This window comes from Xenopus laevis, chromosome 3L (genome assembly GCF_017654675.1).
Source record: "Xenopus laevis strain J_2021 chromosome 3L, Xenopus_laevis_v10.1, whole genome shotgun sequence".
In the NCBI taxonomy this organism is placed as follows: domain Eukaryota; kingdom Metazoa; phylum Chordata; class Amphibia; order Anura; family Pipidae; genus Xenopus; species Xenopus laevis.
Window position 1 is genome coordinate 1,061,522 of NC_054375.1, and position 21,672 is coordinate 1,083,193.

At 45.2% G+C, this 21,672-nt stretch overlaps 1 protein-coding gene across 13 annotated transcripts in view; it reads right to left on the reverse strand.

Moving 5' to 3' along the window:
• Positions 1 to 21,672, reverse strand: part of c2cd5.L (C2 calcium-dependent domain containing 5 L homeolog) — a 50,351-nt gene that overhangs the window by 13,101 nt on the left and 15,578 nt on the right. For 4 of the 13 annotated variants that reach the window (XM_041585780.1, XM_041585784.1, XM_041585777.1 and 1 more), the window contains exons 8-14: positions 20,755 to 20,906; positions 18,558 to 18,725; positions 15,531 to 15,616; positions 15,226 to 15,334; positions 5,225 to 5,339; positions 2,926 to 3,108; positions 59 to 250 (exon numbers count right to left, since the gene is read on the reverse strand). In XM_041585780.1, the coding sequence (XP_041441714.1) occupies positions 59 to 250; positions 2,926 to 3,108; positions 5,225 to 5,339; positions 15,226 to 15,334; positions 15,531 to 15,616; positions 18,558 to 18,725; positions 20,755 to 20,906 (1,005 nt within the window). The remainder of the gene's footprint in view (positions 1 to 58; positions 251 to 2,925; positions 3,109 to 5,224; positions 5,340 to 15,225; positions 15,335 to 15,530; positions 15,617 to 18,557; positions 18,726 to 20,754; positions 20,907 to 21,672) is intronic. The other 9 variants (XM_041585790.1, XM_041585788.1, XM_041585787.1 and 6 more) reach the window with 6 other exon arrangements.

Here is a 21,672-nt window from a genome sequence, read left to right on the forward strand (position 1 = left end):
GGCTGCTCTCTCAGTGAGACAGGCAGCCAATCAGTGAGTGCGATTATATTACAGATACCTGGCTTGGATCAGACAGCCTTTCCCTATGACGAGGGCATCACGGGGCAGGTCTATAGTGGTGAACAGAACATCGGGCACTTTCTGCTTGCGGCACGAGTAACAGTAGGTGAGGTGGGCCGGGAAGGGCATGTTTAACTCATCATAGGGAATGTGACAGAAAGAACAGGCAGTCGGGGAGCTTTCCTCTGTCCTGTCGGGAGGAAAGGAAAAACTTTATCAGATAAAAACAAATGAACACGTTCCCCTCAGGCAGACAGAGAAGGACAGAGACAGACAGGCAGACAGAGACAGACAGGTAGACAGAGAAGGACAGAGACAGACAGAGACAGACAGGCAGACAGAGAAGTACAGAGAGAGACAGGCAGAAAGAAAAGGACAGAGACAGACAGGCAGACAGAGAAGGACAGAGACAGACACAGATAAGACTGCATTGCATTAACCAGAACCCGGAGTATAAAATGCACTGGAACAATTGTGCAAATCAGAGAGAAAGTGAATGCAGAGATTAACAGTTCAACATCACAGCAGTCAGTGCAAGGTGGCACCACTGTACAAAGGAGTGTTGGATCAAGTGAGAGGCCTGCCAGCAGGGGTGGTACATAGTACAGCATAAAGAATATATTCAGAACTCTAGACTCCTTCTCAAACCTGAAAAGGTGATTAAAGCAGCCCTAAATCTGCTGCCAAACTGCAACACCCAACAACTTCCCGAGGCAGGAATTATGAGGATATAGATATTGCTTCAATATCGATCAATGCAGTAGGACAAGATGGAGACAGTAGGGCAAGATGGAGACAGTAGGACAAGATGGAGACAGTAGGGCAAGATGGAGACAGTAGGACAAGATGGAGACAGTAGGGCAAGATGGAGACAGTAGGACAAGATGGAGACAGTAGGACAAGATGGAGACAGTAGGACAAGATGGAGACAGTAGGACAATATAAAGACAGTAGGATAAGATGGAGACAGTAGGACAAGATGGAGACAGTAGGACAAGATCGAGACAGTAGGACAAGATGGAGACAGTAGGGCAAGATGGAGACAGTAGGGCAAGATGGAGACAGTAAGACAAGATGGAGACAGTACGGCAAGATGGAGACAGTAGGACAAGAAGGAGACAGTAGGGCAAGATGGAAGACAGTAGGGCAAGATGGGGACAGTGGGGCAAGATGGAGACAGTAGGGCAAGATGGAGACAGTAGGACAAGATGGAGACAGTAAGACAAGATGAAGACAGTAGGACAAGATGGAGACAGTAGGACAAGATGGAGACAGTAGGGCAAGATGGAGACAGTAGGGAAAGATGGAGACAGTAGGGCAAGAAGAAGAAGACAATAACACATTATATGATTGTTGCCGAGTCTGCAGCCATTCAGTAGTTGCAAAAGTACAACTCACTGCATGTACCAAAGTCTGTTAGCAGTTGCTGGGAGTTGCAGTACCACAACTGTAGGACAGTAACCTGTTAAGGCCCGGGTAATATCTCAGACAGACCTCAGACAGTGCTGGGACCATACAGGTCTCTCAGAAGCTTCTGCACATATTGAAATCTGAAGGGACCAATAATACAGTACCAGCTGCGCTGCATGCGTCACAACCACAGTGGGTTATTGAAAGCCCGTTAGTTGGAAATCAATAAAATGTTAATTTTTCGTGCTTTTATATTGAAAGGGTGACAAGTGGGTGCAAGAAAACGAACAGTGCCTCCTATGGAGGGGCAAGAATTTAAAGGGCCAGTCCCAAGATAGAACAACAGCTTCACTTAAATAAAGACCTGTAATTGTTATTCTCATAAATTACATCTATATGTCTCCTTATAGTGTACTGTCTAAGGGAATCAATATGGCGCCTCCCTCCTCCCATATGTATAAATACAAATATACAGAGAAGGAATGTTCTGGGCACACAATAAGCTATACCCTCATACTGTACTGTCTAAGGGAATCAATATGGCACCTCCTCCCATATGTATAAATACAAATATACAGAGAAGGAATGTTCTGGGCACACAATAAGCTATACCCTCATACTGTACTGTCTAAGGGAATCAATATGGCACCTCCTCCTCCCATATGTATAAATACAAATATACAGAGAAGGAATGTTCTGGGCACACAATAAGCTATACCCTCATACTGTACTGTCTAAGGGAATCAATATGGCACCTCCTCCCATATGTATAAATACAAATATACAGAGAAGGAATGCTCTGGGCACACAATAAGCTATACCCTCATACTGTACTGTCTAAGGGAATCAATATGGCACCTCCTCCTCCCATATGTATAAATACAAATATACAGAGAAGGAATGTTCTGGGCACACAATAAGCTATACCCTCATACTGTACTGTCTAAGGGAATCAATATGGCACCTCCCTCCTCCCATATGTATAAATACAAATATACAGAGAAGGAATGTTCTGGGCACACAATAAGCTATACCCTCATACTGTACTGTCTAAGGGAATCAATATGGCACCTCCCTCCTCCCATATGTATAAATACAAATATACAGAGAAGGAATGTTCTGGGCACACAATAAGCTATACCCTCATACTGTACTGTCTAAGGGAATCAATATGGCACCTCCTCCCATATGTATAAATACAAATATACAGAGAAGGAATGTTCTGGGCACACAATAAGCTATACCCTCATACTGTACTGTCTAAGGGAATCAATGTGTGATGTACATGAGAGGTTTCTGATTATCTGTCATGCAGCTGATTGGGACTGCCCCTTTAAACTGCTCCCATTAGAGTGCTGGTTGACAGGAGGAGGCACGGGGGATCACCCCTCTGCGGCTGTTAGTTACAAGGGGTTACATTGGTCCCACAGGCCGGTCTATTGCAGCGTAACCTACCCTAGTGGGACAGAACTATCTTGCAGAATTAACCTCTCAACCTCTCCCTTGTCTGACCCTATATAGAATCCAGGCTGCCCAGACAACCTTTGGTCCAAACAGCAATCTGCGGCCGACTCCTGCAGGAACTTGGGGTTCAGAACTGCGGCTGTGCCCGAGGCGGACAAGATACAGACTTCCTCACTGCAAAGGAACACAGAGAAAAGAAATCACATACCATTTCCATGGCCTACAGAAGCCTCTCCCTGGTCCCATTCATCTGAACCCTACTAACATCAAATACAGTTAGGCCCATACAGAGACAACCTTTCTCTAGGGATGCACCGAATCCAGGATTCGGTTCGGGATTCGGCCCTTTTCAGCAGGATTCGGATTCGGCCGAATCCTTCTGCCAGGCCGAACCAAATCCGAACCCTAATTTGCATATGCAAATTAGGGGCGGGCGAGAAATCGCGTGACTTTTTGTCAGAAAACAAGGAAGTAAAAAAATTTCCCCCTTCCCACCCCTAATTTGCATATGCAAATTAGGGTTCGGATTCGGTTCGGTATTCGGCCGAATCTTTCGCAAAGGATTCGGGGGTTCGGCCGAATCCAAAATAGTGGATTCGGTGCATCCCTACTTGTTATTGCCCTTCTACGCAGGTCCAGTCCAGGGAGTTCACAGACGCCATCTTCTTCCACGCGATCTTCTTCCTGCTTTGACCGGCGCATGCGCAGTAGGAGCATTTCGCCGGTACGATCTACTGCGCATGCGCCAAAAGTCACGAAGGAAAACTTTGTGACTTTTGGCGCATGCGCAGTAGATCCGTACCGGCAGAATGCTCCTACTGCGCATGCGCCAAAACGCCGTTCACAGCAGGTAGAAGATCGCGTGGAAGAAGATGGCGTCTGTGAACCCCCTGGACTGGACCTGTGCAGAAGGGTAAGTAACAAGTTAGGGGCATTTGCCCAGCGGGACGGGTAGGCCAGGGGGGAGGAGGGAGGGTGGGCAACAAACGGGAGGGGGGGGAGGGTTTTTGCGCCGACTAGGTTTCCTTCCCCTTTAAGGATGGCTTGTTTCACCTGCATGGAGAGCTCCTTTGTCCTCATGTTGACTGTCCCACATACACCCCCCCCCCCCTCAAATCAACTCCAGGGCTTTTATCTGCTTCATTGATAATGACATAACCAAGGAATTGCTCCACCTGCCCATGAAATAGGGCGGCTGCATTTCATTGGAAAAGATGGACACTTTGCATTAATGGAGGGAATACTAATTGATGTATATAAGATTGGATCAAAATGGAGGTTAGGCGAACAAACCCCCTTTGCAGTAACCTTTGATGACACTGGGATTTTTTTTTAAACTCATTTTTTTAAACTAATTTATCTACCTATCACGGCGGAGGGGAGGAGTCAAATGTATTTAAAGTCTTTTGTATGATGTGCACCCAGGACCGCCATCAAAATTTCCTGGGCCCCCTGGGCTGTGCCCACCGCAAGCCCCACCTACAGGTCCGCCCTCCTCGTGCCACAGGTCCGCCCCCAACCACACAGTACAAAAACAAAAAAAATATTGGTGGCTAGGGTTTCCACATGTTAATTAAAAATAAAAAGATATTGTTGGTCAGGGCCCCCCATAAAAAAACATTTGTCGCCAAGGCACATGAGAAAAAGAAATTGGTGGCCAAAATTGGTGGCCAGGCCCCCCCCCCCCATTATTAGAAAATTGGTGGCCGGGGCCCCTTAAACGTCCATGCCTTTCTGAAGTCAGCAGCTCTCAGAAAGATGGGGGCCCGGCTAATCAAGTAAGTGTGGCGTGGCCGGGCCCCCCTTACCCTCGGGGCCCCCTACAACTCTCCCCCCAGTCCCTCCCTGATGGCTGCCCTGTGTGCACTTGATAAAGAGCCTGAAACATGTTGTGTTGAATAAACCTGGCAGCAAAGCTTCTGCGGTTTGGAGCCGGTTTTGTCCACAACCTTTACAGAAATTGTAGTCTATTGGCTTCTAAGTGGGACAGAAGCAGTGGCGCAGGCAAGTAACGGTGTAATTGGTATCAACTTATATTATTTCTGATGAAGTAGCCTTTGACTCAATTGTCCAATTACTTTTGAGCCCCTGAAATGAGGTGATTGTGTTAAAAAAAAGGCTTTAGTTCCTCACATTTTCTGCAATCTTTTTGTTCAACCCACTGAATTGGGGCCCTATAACTCCTGCCTGTAATTACCTACACATGGAACAAAGGAAACGTTAAAGGCATATGGTTTTTCTATCAACTTGGAGCTGAAGTGAAGGAGACACGGACTCAGGACACACGTACCATATACTTGTAGATTCGCTGTAGCCTACGACAGCATGGCAACCTAGCGCTCGGGCATGAGATTTAATCTCCTGCCTGATCTCTGCCCACCAAGCATCGCGGGTTTCCGGTTCGTCTGAAACGAGAGAGAAAGTGCAATTTACTATGCTCCCCTATTGCAGTCATTCTATTCAGGCAGCAGCAATAATATTGACTGTGCATCAGACTGGATCATGGGCATATACTGTGCATCAAGGGGCTTCCTTAGCACCATTTAGCAGCTCTGTGGATCATATGGAATTGCATGCTTACTGGGCCAGCTGTTTGCAGAGTATCCATGAATATTGTGTGTACATTGGGCCCAGTGCGCTTTAGGTCTCATTGTAGAGAGAGCTTCTGAAACATGGAGTCCACCCAATGCGTAACGGATCAGGGCCCAACTACTGCCTGAACTTTAAGCTTTAGCCACAAGGGGGAGTGCAGGTTTCACAGGTAAACAATGTTTTCATTGCTCAGCCCCCCCCCCCCCCTTAGCTTATTACATAACACAATAAAAACCTGTCTCCCCCCAGGGATTTCCAAAACATTAGACAGCCTCTCACCCACAATCTCATCCTCCCCACTTCTAACTAAACAAACAGGCAGACGTCACAATCCAGAGCCCTAAGGATTGAGCGCAAGGGTTGCAGGGTGACAAGGTTGGTTACAATGCATGCATTCAGTCAATGCCATGAGCTTCACCCACCCACAAACTGGCAGCAACCTGAGCTGGAATTAAGAAAATAGAAAACAACTCGGGAAATCCGCTTCTTCGTTCTCGTCTGTTCTTCGTCCCGAGCCTCACGAATCTGCACTTACATCTTACTTACCTTTCAGCTCATACACAGTCTGTACATTACATGAAACTGCCACAACACTGCTGGGGCAGCTACGTGATACCCGCTACACACCGGGCGAGTTATGGTAAAACTCATGGCGGCCCAATATGGTGCCACCCACACAAGCTTTCTGTGCAACTAACTGACGGCTTTCACATGGGGATGTCAGTGTCGCACTGAAATACTCTACGGATTTACATGAGAAACACTAGAAAAGAGTCAGGAAGGAAAGCGGGAGAGAGTCCAGCAGCTACAGAGAATGGCCGTCTCTCGGGCACAAGCAGAAGCTCAGTGGCTAAGGGTTGGCAAGGCAGATTAGCAGACAGTAGCCATAAATGGGAATTTTGGAGCATGCTCGGATTTGGTGACGGAACATACTAAAAACTATGGCAGCTCACTGAATTCTTGTAATAGTTGAATGAAGGAGCGTGAGTCATAAAGTGCCCCACACTGTGCAGTCCCTGTGCCAGGTCTCTACCCTAAGGGTGGGAGAGATTTTATCCTAAGAAATGTCACAACAAACAGTTCTGCCCTCTCTTTGTCATTACTGACCTCTATTAATTATGGGGGATTAGGGCAAGATCTGGGCGCTCAGTGATAGGACTTCCTGGGACGGGGGGGGGGGGTCTCTACATGGAAGGAGATCAAGGAACTGCAATTTTAGGAATGATTCCCCCTTCCTTTTTCCAACTGGAAAATTATAGGATAATAAAGTTCAGGGAGCATGCTCAGTAGGGCAGAGGAAATGTATCAAGTGGAACAGGATAATAAAGCTCAGGGAGCATGCTCAGTAGGACAGAGGAAATGTATCAAGTGGAAAAGGATAATAAAGCTCGGGGAGCATGCTCAGTAGGACTGAAGAAATGTATCAATTGGAACAGGATAATAAAGCTCAGGGAGCATGCTCAGTAGGACAGAGGAAATGTATCAAGTAGAACAGGATAATAAAGCTCAGGGAGCATGCTCAGTAGGACAGAGGAAATGTATCAAGTGGAAAAGGATAATAAAGCTCAGGGAGCATGCTCAGTAGGACAGAGGAAATGTATCAATTGGAACAGGATAATAAAGCTCAGGGAGCATGCTCAGTAGGACAGAGGAAATGTATCAATGGAAAAGGATAATAAAGCTCGGGGAGCATGCTCAGTAGGACAGAGGAAATGTATCAATGGAACAGGATAATAAAGCTCAGGGAGCATGCTCAGTAGGACAGAGGAAATGTATCAAGTGGAACAGGATAATAAAGCTCAGGGAGCATGCTCAGTAGGACAGAGGAAATGTATCAAGTGGAACAGGATAATAAAGCTCAGGGAGCATGCTCAGTAGGGCAGAGGAAATGTATCAAGTGGAACAGGATAATAAAGCTCAGGGAGCATGCTCAGTAGGACAGAGGAAATGTATCATTTGGAACAGGATAATAAAGCTCAGGGAGCATGCTCAGTAGGGCAGAGGGAATGTATCTACTGTAACAGGATAATAAAGCTCAGGGAGCATGCTCAGTAGGACAGAGGAAATGTATCAAGTGGAAAAGGATAATAAAGCTCGGGGAGCATGCTCAGTAGGGCAGAGGGAATGTATCTACTGTAACAGGATAATAAAGCTCAGGGAGCATGCTCAGTAGGACAGAGGAAATGTATCAAGTAGAACAGGATAATAAAGCTCAGGGAGCATGCTCAGTAGGACAGAGGAAATGTATCAAGTAGAACAGGATAATAAAGCTCAGGGAGCATGCTCAGTAGGACAGAGGAAATGTATCAATTGGAACAGGATAATAAAGCTCAGGGAGCATGCTCAGTAGGGCCGAGGGAATGTATAATTTGGAACAGGATAATAAAGCTCAGGGAGCATGCTCAGTAGGACAGAGGAAATGTATCAATTGGAACAGGATAATAAAGCTCAGGGAGCATGCTCAGTAGGACAGAGGGAATGTATCTACTGTAACAGGATAATAAAGCTCAGGGAGCATGCTCAGTAGGGCAGAGGAAATGTATCAAGTGGAACAGGATAATAAAGCTCAGGGAGCATGCTCAGTAGGACAGAGGGAATGTATCTACTGTAACAGGATAATAAAGCTCAGGGAGCATGCTCAGTAGGGCAGAGGAAATGTATCAAGTGGAACAGGATAATAAAGCTCAGGGAGCATGCTCAGTAGGACAGAGGGAATGTATCAATTGGAACAGGATAATAAAGCTCAGGGAGCATGCTCAGTAGGATAGAGGAAATGTATCAAGTGGAACAGGATAATAAAGCTCAGGGAGCATGCTCAGTAGGACAGAGGAAATGTATCAAGTGGAACAGGATAATAAAGCTCAGGGAGCATGCTCAGTAGGATAGAGGAAATGTATCAAGTGGAACAGGATAATAAAGCTCAGGGAGCATGCTCAGTAGGACAGAGGAAATGTATCAAGTGGAACAGGATAATAAAGCTCAGGGAGCATGCTCAGTAGGACAGAGGAAATGTATCAAGTGGAACAGGATAATAAAGCTCAGGGAGCATGCTCAGTAGGACAGAGGAAATGTATCAATTGGAACAGGATAATAAAGCTCAGGGAGCATGCTCAGTAGGACAGAGGAAATGTATCAATTGAACAGGATAATAAAGCTCAGGAGCATGCTCAGTAGGACAGAGGAAATGTATCTAATATGGAACAGATAATAAAGCTCAGGGAGCATGCTCAGTAGGACAGAGGAAATGTATCAATGGAACAGGATAATAAAGCTCAGGGAGCATGCTCAGTAGGACGAGGAATGTATCAATGGAACAGGATAATAAAGCTTCAGGGAGCATGCTCAGTAGGACAGAGGAAATGTATCAAGTGGAACAGGATAATAAAGCTCAGGGAGCATGCTCAGTAGGACAGAGGAAATGTATCAAGTGGAACAGGATAATAAAGCTCAGGGAGCATGCTCAGTAGGACAGAGGAAATGTATCAATTGGAACAGGATAATAAAGCTCAGGGAGCATGCTCAGTAGGACAGAGGAAATGTATCAAGTGAACAGGATAATAAAGCTCAGGGAGCATGCTCAGTAGGCAGAGGAAATGTATCAATTGGAACAGGATAATAAAGCTCAGGGAGCATGCTCAGTAGGACAGAGGAAATGTATCAATGGAACAGGATAATAAAGCTCAGGGAGCATGCTCAGTAGGACAGAGGAAATGTATCAAGTGGAACAGGATAATAAAGCTCAGGGAGCATGCTCAGTAGGACAGAGGAAATGTATCAATGGAACAGGATAATAAAGCTCAGGGAGCATGCTCAGTAGGGCAGAGGAAATGTATCAAGTGGAACAGGATAATAAAGCTCAGGGAGCATGCTCAGTAGGACAGAGGAAATGTATCAAGTGGAACAGGATAATAAAGCTCAGGGAGCATGCTCAGTAGGACAGAGGAAATGTATCAAGTGGAACAGGATAATAAAGCTCAGGGAGCATGCTCAGTAGGACAGAGGAAATGTATCATGAACAGGATAATAAAGCTCAGGGAGCATGCTCAGTAGGACAGAGGAAATGTATCAATGTAACAGGATAATAAAGCTCAGGGAGCATGCTCAGTAGGACAGAGGAAATGTATCAAGTAGAACAGGATAATAAAGCTCAGGGAGCATGCTCAGTAGGACAGAGGAAATGTATCAATGAACAGGATAATAAAGCTCAGGGAGCATGCTCAGTAGGACAGAGGAATGTATCAATGGAACAGGATAATAAAGCTCAGGGAGCATGCTCAGTAGGACAGAGGAAATGTATCAAGTGGAACAGGATAATAAAGCTCAGGGAGCATGCTCAGTAGGACAGAGGAAATGTATCAATGGAACAGGATAATAAAGCTCAGGGAGCATGCTCAGTAGGACAGAGGGAATGTATCAATTGGAACAGGATAATAAAGCTCAGGGAGCATGCTCAGTAGGACAGAGGAATGTATCAATTGGAACAGGATATAAAGCTCAGGGAGCATGCTCAGTAGGACAGAGGGAATGTATCTGTAACAGGATAATAAAGCTCAGGGAGCATGCTCAGTAGGGCAGAGGAAATGTATCAAGTGGAACAGGATAATAAAGCTCAGGGAGCATGCTCAGTAGGACAGAGGGAATGTATCTACTGAACAGGATAATAAAGCTCAGGGAATGCTCAGTAGGGCAGAGGAAATGTATAAGTGGAACAGGATAATAAGCTCAGGGAGCATGCTCAGTAGGACAGAGGGAATGTATCAATTGGAACAGGATAATAAAGCTCAGGGAGCATGCTCAGTAGGAAGAGGAAATGTATCAAGTGGAACAGGATAATAAAGCTCAGGGAGCATGCTCAGTAGGACAGGAAATGTATCAAGTGGAACAGGATAATAAAGCTCAGGGAGCATGCTCAGTAGGATAGAGGAAATGTATCAAGTGGAACAGGATAATAAAGCTCAGGGAGCATGCTCAGTAGGACAGAGGAATGTATCAAGTGGAACAGGATAATAAAGCTCAGGGAGCATGCTCAGTAGGACAGAGGAAATGTATCAAGTGGAAAGGATAATAAAGCTCAGGGAGCATGCTCAGTAGGACAGAGGAAATGTATCAATTGGAACAGGATAATAAAGCTCAGGGAGCATGCTCAGTAGGACAGAGGAAATGTATCAAGTGGAACAGGATAATAAAGCTCAGGGAGCATGCTCAGTAGGATAGAGGAAATGTATCAAGTGGAACAGGATAATAAAGCTCAGGAGCATGCTCAGTAGGATAGAGGAAATGTATCAAGTGGAACAGGATAATAAAGCTCAGGGAGCATGCTCAGTAGGACAGAGGAAATGTATCAAGTGGAACAGGATAATAAAGCTCAGGGAGCATGCTCAGTAGGATAGAGGAAATGTATCAAGTGGAACAGGATAATAAAGCTCAGGGAGCATGCTCAGTAGGACAGAGGAAATGTATCAAGTGGAACAGGATAATAAAGCTCAGGGAGCATGCTCAGTAGGACAGAGGAAATGTATCAAGTGGAACAGGATAATAAAGCTCAGGGAGCATGCTCAGTAGGACAGAGGAAATGTATTCAATTGGAACAGGATAATAAAGCTCAGGGAGCATGCTCAGTAGGACAGAGGAAATGTATCAATTGGAACAGGATAATAAAGCTCAGGGAGCATGCTCAGTAGGACAGAGGAAATGTATCAATTGGAACAGGATAATAAAGCTCAGGGAGCATGCTCAGTAGGACAGAGGAAATGTATCAAGTGGAACAGGATAATAAAGCTCAGGGAGCATGCTCAGTAGGACAGAGGAAATGTATCAAGTGGAACAGGATAATAAAGCTCAGGGAGCATGCTCAGTAGGACAGAGGAAATACATCACTAAACTGTACAGCCGAGGGCAATTCGGCATCACGCTGGAGCCCACAATGTCAAGTAAATGTGAATATCAGAATTATTATGATAAAACTGCAGTGAATTTACTATCAGAGAGACAAATGCGGGGCTGCTAGGAATAGGGAGCAGGGGCTGCTGGGAGCATTTGGGCTGTTTGGGAGCAGAGGGATTCGCATGCATTGTGGCTGCCTAATGACAAGATGCCCATTCCCAAAGCTCTCGCCCCCAGGTGCCCCACCAGCTGCAAAAACACAAACAGGGGAAGGATCAGAAAGAGAACCAGCTCCCCCCGGGCCTGGCACATTCCTACTGTGGGAAAGGCCTTGTGTTCCGACCAGAGGAATGTCCATGTGACAGTGAATAAAGGGTTATAGAATGGCGAGAATTAAAAGCTTTACAGAATCTGCATGTAAATAAACATCATTAATCTGCTTTATCATAACGAGTTTTATCATAACACCAACATTATCTTGTCCCACACTGACAAATATGCACCCCCAGCTGCCCGGATACACTGTATAATCCCCTGCCAGCAGCACCCACAGCACCCACCTTCTTTCTTTCTCACTGGCTCACACCCATACGTATAAATACACATATACAGGGAATAAGCTATACCCTCATACTGTACTGTCTAAGGGAATCAATATGGCACCTCCTCCTCCCATATGTATAAATACAAATATACAGAGAAGGAATGTTCTGGGCACACAATAAGCTATACCCTCATACTGTACTGTCTAAGGGAATCAATATGGCACCTCCTCCCATATGTATAAATACAAATATACAGAGAAGGAATGTTCTGGGCACACAATAAGCTATACCCTCATACTGTACTGTCTAAGGGAATCAATATGGCACCTCCTCCTCCCATATGTATAAATACAAATATACAGAGAAGGAATGTTCTGGGCACACAATAAGCTATACCCTCATACTGTACTGTCTAAGGAATCAATATGGCACCTCCTCCCATATGTATAAATACAAATATACAGAGAAGGAATGCTCTGGGCACACAATAAGCTATACCCTCATACTGTACTGTCTAAGGAATCAATATGGCACCTCCTCCTCCCATATGTATAAATACAAATATACAGAGAAGGAATGTTCTGGGCACACAATAAGCTATACCCTCATACTGTACTGTCTAGGAATCAATATGGCACCTCCTCCCATATGTATAAATACATATACAGAGAAGGAATGTTCTGGGCACACAATAAGCTATACCCCATACTGTACTGTCTAAGGAATCAAAATGGCACCTCCTCCTCCCATATGTATAAATACAAATATACAGAGAAGGAATGTTCTGGGCACACAATAAGCTATACCCTCATACTGTACTGTCTAAGGGAATCAATATGGCACCTCCTCCTCCTATATGTATAAATACAAATATACAGAGAAGGAATGTTCTGGGCACACAATAAGCTATACCCTCATACTGACGTCTAAGGAATCAATATGGCACCTCCTCCTCCCATATGTATAATACAAATATACAGAGAAGGAATGTTCTGGCACACAATAAGCTATACCCTCATACTGTACTGTCTAAGGGAATCAATATGGCACCTCCTCCTCCCATATGTATAAATACAAATATACAGAGAAGGAATGTTCTGGGCACACAATAAGCTAATACCCTCATACTGTACTGTCTAAGGGAATCAATATGGCACCTCCTCCTCCCATATGTATAAATACAAATATACAGAGAAGGAATGTTCTGGGCACACAATAAGTTATACCCTCATACTGTACTGTCTAAGGGAATCAATATGGCACCTCCTCCCATATGTATAAATACAAATATACAGAGAAGGAATGTTCTGGTCACACAATAAGCTATACCCTCATACTGTACTGTCTAAGGGAATCAATATGGCACCTCCTCCTCCCATATGTATAAATACAAATATACAGAGAAGGAATGTTCTGGGCACAGGCTAAAATGTATCAGGCCTATAGAGCAAGCATCCTGATTGGTGCAGCTGGGGTCTTCAACGTAACGTGCCAGTCTTGCTGCATGGGGGTATATTTTGGGGCACAGAAAAGAGAGAAATATGAAGTGTGTAACAACAGAGAGATGAGCAATGTTTGCCACTGAGATACCACTGCTTTGGGTTAAAAAGTCATTATAATCCTGATATAAAGGTAAGTGCTGGGGGTCGGCCAAGAAACTAAACATTGGTTGAAAAATAAAAGGAAATGAATTTTTGGAAGTGGAGCGACTAGCTGCGGGGCTGGAATCTGGAGGATTTTCACTGAGCTGCCATAATTTTGGTGATCATAATATGCATTATGGAAGGACTCATGGCAAATACCTGAGGTGTAACTATTCCAGTCTAGCAGTTTGTAAGATCTGGTGTTACCCATAATCCCGACATTGGCTGAGTTTAAAACAGCAAATTAGTAGGTCAGTGAGAGAGAGAGACACTATCATACACACACACAGAACTGCAACGACACAGACAGCAAAGGGTTAATCAGAGTCTGAAACCAGAGAACAGTTCAGCAAAGCAGAGCCCCCATCTCTATATCCATTCCCTGGAGCGATGGAGGGCTGCCAGTGGGACCCCCCTGTTCTGGGAGGAATGTGGGAGCTTAAGAGGAAAAAAGCTCTTCAGAACCAGGAATGTCATTGATGGGAACTCTCAGAGAAACCTGGAATTTCATTGCAATTTCACTTCAACTCCAAGGGCTTTTCAGGAGCCAAAGAATAAATATGGGGGGGGGGGGAAATTCTGTGCTGGGTCAGTACAAATAAAGGGGGCGCTGTGAGTGGGGTTATAGGGAACGTTCACCCGGAATTATTATTATTAGCACAGGCAAATCTGAGGTATAAAGAGAGAATAACAGTGTGTGTCTGTCTGTCTGTCCATGAGAATGGAGGAACCAGGAGGACAGACAGAACGGCTCCTGGGACATGGATACTGGGGGGCTGGAGACAAGAGGGGACCCTAATATGTGTAGCCTCATTCCATGTGGGGTTTAGTTGCCCTTTAATCCAAACCCTCAGGACATAATCTGAGTGAACATAATGGGAATGAGAAATGCATCTCCTTTCCAGGTACAGAACATGCGAAATTAGGAAAGAGAAGGGGAGATATTGAGAGAGAGAGAAAACGAAGTAGTATGAGATATAACATCCCACCTCTTCATTACATATTAGAATTCGATAACAAAAAAAGATTTTGCTTTTAAAGACATTTTATGTAGACAAATAATTCTAAAACGGTATGTGTTGCTATTAGGGATGCACCGAATCCAGGATTCGGCCTTTTTCAGCAGGATTCGGAGCAATCCTTCTGCCCGGCCGAACCGAATCCTAATTTGCATATGCAAATTAGGGGTAGGGAAGGAAATGTGACTTTTTGTCACAAAACAAGGAAGTAAAAAAGGTTTTCCCCTTCCCACCCCTAATTTGCATAAGCAAATTAGGATCCGGATTGGTACTCGGCCGAATTCAGGGCTTCGGCCAGATCCAAACTAGTGGACTGGGTGCATCCGTAGTTGCTATCCGTAAAGTTATGGATTTTTAGATGATGTAACTGTGCTCTGAGGACCTTTGCGGGCACGAAACGCGTCAGTAGTAGTAAAATTGCGCACTGTAGCGCGGCTGAAATAAAGAAGGAATATTTGATTGTGATTTTTGATCCTGAGCTCGGAGTATTGTGTATCCTTGGGTACAATACAGACAATTTATCATTTCATATCAATGTCTCGTCTCTGAGCAGCACCTACGGGGGGTACAAGGGGGTTACAGGGCACGTGGTTGGGGCGAGAGACTTACCGGGGTTATGGATACGGTCCAGGAGTTTGACTGAACGAGCGCTGACCACTCCCCCGACGTGAACGAGGAATCCATAGGGAAAGGAGGTCAGGGTGAAAAAGGGGAATTCCTGTGGGGAGATGGGAGACTGAGTCAGTCAGGGGAACTAACACCCTGCAGAATGGGCCTGCCTCGGGTTCCTCCCATGTTAATTGCCCCAAACCTCCCATCTGTACAGCTCAGGGCGTCTGTGATTCATATCCAGCTACAGTGTCACCTTTACTGGCCATGATGTATCTGGGACTCACACTCACACTCATACTCACCCTCTGTTCCAGTGCCGACTGAGTTTGCTGCCTAAGGAGGGTTTTAAATGTCCCCCCGTCTTTTCCAGCGCTCCCACTTCCCATTCCTAAAGGACATTATCACAAAAATACTGTTAGTTCCTCTCTGCTCCACTGCAATGCTCTCTCACCCTCCCACTCACACTCACTCACACACTCACACAACAACCCTTCAGTCTGCACTTCTGTCCTTAGAAACAAAGTCAAAATCATGGCACCCCCAGAGCTCACCTACCCATGAAAACCAAAGTGCAACAGGAATGACACGAGGACCCATTGTAGCAGATTCAGGCCCACCCTAATTCCAACCTTCCTTACTGGCTTCTGCCATCACCCTCTATCTTCTCCATCTTTGCCAATTCTTGCCATCTTTCTGGCTTTTGCCATTTTGCCCTATTGCTCTTAAGCCTCCCTCTTACATTAGAGTAAGCATCTTCTGACACCATCTTGCCCTACAGTCTCCATCCTGCCCTACTGTCTCCATTCTGTCCTACTATCTCCATCTTGCCCTACAGTCTCCATCTTGTCCAACTGTCTCCATCTTCCCCTAGTGTCTCCATCTTGTCCTACTGTCTCCATCGTGTCCTACTGTCTCCATCTTGCCCTACTGTCTCCATCTTGCCCTACTGTCTCCATCCTGCCCTACTGTCTCCATCCTGCCCTACTGTCTCCATCCTGTCCTACTGTCTTTATATTGCCCTACTGTCTCATCTTACCCTACTGTCTCCTTCATGTCCTACTGTCTCCTTCATGTCCTACTGACTCCATCTTGCCCTACTGTCTCCATCTTGCTCTAGTGTATCCATCTTGCCCTACTGACTCCCCCTACTGTCTCCATCTTGTCCTACTGTCTCCATCTTGTCCTACTGTCTCCATCTTGTCCTACTGTCTCCATCATGTCCTACTGTCTCCATCTTGCCCTAGTGTCTCCATCTTGCCCTAGTGTCTCCATCTTGCCCTAGTGTCTCCATCCTGCCCTAGTGTCTCCATCTTGCCCTACTGTCTCATCTTACCCTACTGTCTCCTTCATGTCCTACTGACTCCATCTTGTCTTTATATTGCCCTACTGTCTAATCTTACCCTACTGTCTCCTTCATGTCCTACTGTCTCCTTCATGTCCTACTGACTCCATCTTGCCCTACTGTCTCCATCTTGCTCTAGTGTATCCATCTTGCCCTACTGACTCCCCCCTACTGTCTCCATCTTGTCCTACTGTCTCCATCTTGTCCTACTGTCTCCATCTTGTCCTACTGTCTCCATCATGTCCTACTGTCTCCATCTTGCCCTAGTGTCTCCATCTTGCCCTAGTGTCTCCATCCTGCCCTAGTGTCTCCATCCTGCCCTACTGTCTCATCTTACCCTACTGTCTCATCTTACCCTACTGTCTCCTTCATGTCCTACTGACTCCATCTTGCCCTACTGTCTCCATCTTGTCCTACTGTCTCCATCTTGTCCTATTGTCTCCATCTTGTCCTACTGTCTCCATCTTGCCCTACTGTCTCCATCTTGCCCTACTGTCTCCATCTTGTCCTATTGTCTCCATCTTGTCCTACTGACTCCATCTTGCCCTACTGTCTCCATCTTGTCCTACTGTCTCCATCTTGTCCTATTGTCTCCGTCTTGTCCTACTGTCTCCATCTTGTCCTACTGTCTCCATCTTGTCCTACTGTCTCCATCTTGTCCTACTGTCTCCATCTTGTCCTATTGTCTCCATCTTGTCCTACTGTCTCCATCTTGCCCTACTGTCTCCATCTTGTCCTACTGCCTCCATCTTGTCTTACTGTCTTCCATCTTGCCAAACAGTCTCCATCTTCCAAGCAAACACTTAAAGTGAATCTGACATATGGGGGTTCACTAATCAGATGGAGCAGCCATTTCACAGTCCTTTTAGTAAATTGTAAAAAAAAATTTTTTATTTATAATAAAAAAGTGGATTAAAGCCTAAAGAGGCCAAGGAGAAGAGAATATTTTGGGGTGCACATCACTAGGCTGCTCTATTGGGAAGCATGCAGCGGGGGTTGCCGTACTGTTGCATACAGCACCATTAGTGACACTGTAACAACCAACTGACCAATCAGCAGCCAAGGAAACAAATGCAACCATTTTTAGCTGTGTTTGGATAAGGAAACACCACTCATTTAGTACCGGTACCATCTGAGCACCCAATCACTCTCCTCTGTGCTGGGAGGAGTGGGCGGAGCCAGTGGGTCAGACAGACAAACATGCAGACAGACAGAAGCCACAGCAATACACTATATCCCATAGAGAAGAAGCAGCACATTCCATTAACACTGAGAGAAGGGGGGTGTCAGACCCCCGATAGTCACAGGGATAAAGTTTAGGAGACGAGTGATGGAAGATATGGAGAGTAGAGTTGTCGTGTGTATGTATATATATATATATATATATATATATATATATATATATATATATATATATATATATATATATATACACACATGTAAAGATACAGAGTCTGGGGGCAACTGTAGGTGCAATAAAGGGTAAAACAAGGGAGGATCCTGAATTCCAGCCTTGGGGTTTAGGGCAGAAAACTCCCAGGTACAAGGGCCAGTTGGGTTTTCCTTACACGTTACTAGAATGCTTTGTTACAACAGCTGTCATTTACTGCACTGCTGCAAAGCTACAGTGAGACGCAGCTTCACTACACAGGATGCCTGTTGTGATTCAACCCTTATTATCTCTTTGGTTTAATTTCCCTAATCCAGGCCCCAGCAGCCTCCCATCTCCTAAACTTGTGTGGCCGTCACTTGTGTGTCAGTGGCACTGCACATGCTCAGTGTGCTGAGAAAGGGGCAGTTATGTGATGTGACAGTTACCCCTTGTGTGTTAAATGTGGGTCCAGGCCCGGGCAAACTGGGTGCATTAGGGGTTAGGCCTGTGCTTGTCCATAACAGTTAGGAGAGGGTTAAAGAGACGTGCGTGTGTCTCGAGTGCACAAGAACCCACCAACCAGTGAACAGAAGCCAAGAGAGAGACTCATCCTACCAGCCAATAGCAGCTCATCACTGAACGAAACGGATTTCCTCAGCACAGGGCTAACGTGGCTGGACTTGCTGGGGGAGAAACTGCCCCCGGGCTGCTGACTACAGGGATCTTTGAGACTTGGGGGGTAACAAATGAGGGAAGGGGTACTAGGGGACTTGCCAATGAGAACTGAGGGGAGACGGTGGCAGCAGGGTGATGGCAGTTTCAGGGGTGGAGAGGGAAAGCAAAAAAAAAAAAAAAAAAGGAATAGAAGAAAAAAAGACAGAAGTAAACAATAAATAAATGAAGGAAAAACAGCAATTAGGCAAGTGTATAGAGGAATATTTACAAATATATATATATATACTACTGGCAGGGAGCCAACTTCTAATATACAGAATAATGAGAGGCACGAGGAGACGAGTTATCAGAATTATGTAAATAGAAAAGATTTTAGGGTTACGGAATATATTTCTATTTCTGTTTGGAGATTCCCTGGTGTTCTGCTACCAGATCCGCTGAATTCTACTTTACTGTACTCTGTATCATGGGTGCGGCTAAGCGAGAGGAGCACCCTACAGCTAGCACTCATTATGGGATGAGGAGGATATTACCCAGAATCCCTAGAAGCTTTGGAGGCCATGTGATTATGGTATAAAGAGGATATTACCCAGAATCCCTGGTTGGAAGGGAAGTTTTAGAGACCATGTGATTATGGGGTTAGGAGGATATTACCCAGAATCCCTAGAAGTTTTGGAGGCCATGTGAATATGGAATAAGGAGGATATTACCCAGATTCCCTAGAAGCTTAGGAGACCATGTGATTGTGTGATAAGGAGGCTATTACCCAGAATCCCTAGAAGTTTTGGGCCCATGTGATTATGGAATAAGGAGGATATTACCCAGAATCCCTGGAAGTTTTGGAGGCCATGTGATTATGGTATTAGGAGGATATTACCCAGAATCCCTAGAAGCTTTGGAGGCCATGTGATTATGGTATTAGGAGGATATTACCCAGAATCCCTAGAAGCTTTGGAGGCCATGTGATTATGGTATTAGGAGGATATTACCCAGAATCCCTAGAAGCTTTGGAGGCCATGTGATTATGGTATTAGGAGGATATTACCCAGAATCCCTGGAAGTTTTGGAGGCCATGTGATTATGGAATAAGGAGGATATTACCCAGAATCCCTGGAAGTTTTGGAGGCCATGTGATTATGGTATTAGGAGGATATTACCCAGAATCCCTGGAAGTTTTGGAGGCCATGTGATTATGGTATTAGGAGGATATTACCCAGAATCCCTGGAAGTTTTGGAGGCCATGTGATTATGGTATTAGGAGGATATTACCTAGAATCCCTGGAAGTTTTGGAGGCCATGTGATTATGGTATTAGGAGGATATTACCCAGAATCCCTGGAAGTTTTGGAGGCCATGTGATTATGGTATTAGGAGGATATTACCCAGAATCCCTGGAAGTTTTGGAGGCCATGTGATTATGGTATTAGGAGGATATTACCCAGAATACCTAGAAGCTTTGGAGGCCATGTGATTATGGTATTAGGAGGATATTACCCAGAATCCCTGGAAGTTTTGGAGGCCATGTGATTATGGTATTAGGAGGATATTACCCAGAATCCCTGGAAGTTTTGGAGGCCATGTGATTATGGTATTAGGAGGATATTACCCAGAATACCTAGAAGCTTTGGAGGCCATGTGATTATGGTATTAGGAGGATATTACCCAGAATCCCTGGAAGTTTTGGAGGCCATGTGATTATGGTATTAGGAGGATATTACCCAGAATCCCTGGAAGTTTTGGAGGCCATGTGATTATGGTATTAGGAGGATATTACCTAGAATCCCTGGAAGTTTTGGAGGCCATGTGATTATGGTATTAGGAGGATATTACCCAGAATACCTGGAAGTTTTGGAGGCCATGTGATTATGGTATTAGGAGGATATTACCTAGAATCCCTGGAAGTTTTGGAGGCCATGTGATTATGGTACCGCACACTTGTAGGTGAATTTGGAGACAAGTGGATCAGCATGACAGGAGCACCAGGGAATCCATATTAATTAACAGTATAATGTTGAAAACTCGTTAGGATGAAGGAATGGGGGAAGCACAAATGAACCCAAAGGAAAAGCAAAAGGAATGGAGAATAAAGGGGAAGTAAAGGCAACAAATAAAAGCAGAGCAAGGTGGATGAGCCTTACCAGTCTTGGGAGTCAAACTCAAATCTGTGTCTGACGAGGAGGACTGTCGGCTGAAGGACTTGGAAGGTGAAAAGGAATAGGTTTGGTTTTTCAGAGGGGTGGAGGGTCCTGATGAATGAGTATTGGGATTAAGATCTTCAATGAAGGGAGCCCTGCCAGAAGAAGGGGGAGACACATTAATAAGCCCCTCGGGTCAGTCACATGACTGGCGTGGGATAAAGCACAACAGGTGCAGTCCCCTATCATCAGGCAGGGCATGTTCCAACAAAACAGCCAGAAATCATTCAAAATAAACAAAATAATAAGGCAAAAATAAATAATAAAGGAAAGAAGCGTTAATTCCCCGCCCACGCGGAACCAGAATCTGCTCTTTACAAATTTGCCATAAATAAGGAATGTTTCGTTAATGTTTCCTTATCCTCTAGCGCACATTCACTGCTCTACACACTACAAATCCCAGCATCCCCTGAGAGCCAGGAGCTACACCGACACACGGTGGGAGTTGTAGCTGCACAAGAGCCAGGAGGCTGCGGATCAGACTCTCATAACTGCGCCAAAATGAAACACAGCTAAAAATGAAGCACAGCCAAAGTCACTTACCTGCAGCCCTTTCTATTAACCCTTTATTCCATTCTCTACCCAGCATGCTTAGTGGGCCGGTGCATTTGCTTTGATCATGTGATGTGAACGTCCAATAGAAATGTAGAATTTGGGTGCAATCAGGTCAGTGCGGTGTTAATAGAAAGGGCGCTGCTACGTTTAGGGGCACAAAAGCGGAGAGGTATTAGTGTATCAAGGGGGGGTGGGGATGTCCCTAAAATGAAAAAGATCCAATAGAGTGTTATCAGTCTATGCTTCCATTCTGCCAGAGAAAGTCATACTGGTTTTCTCGGGGCCCCTTTCACCTAACTGGTGCCC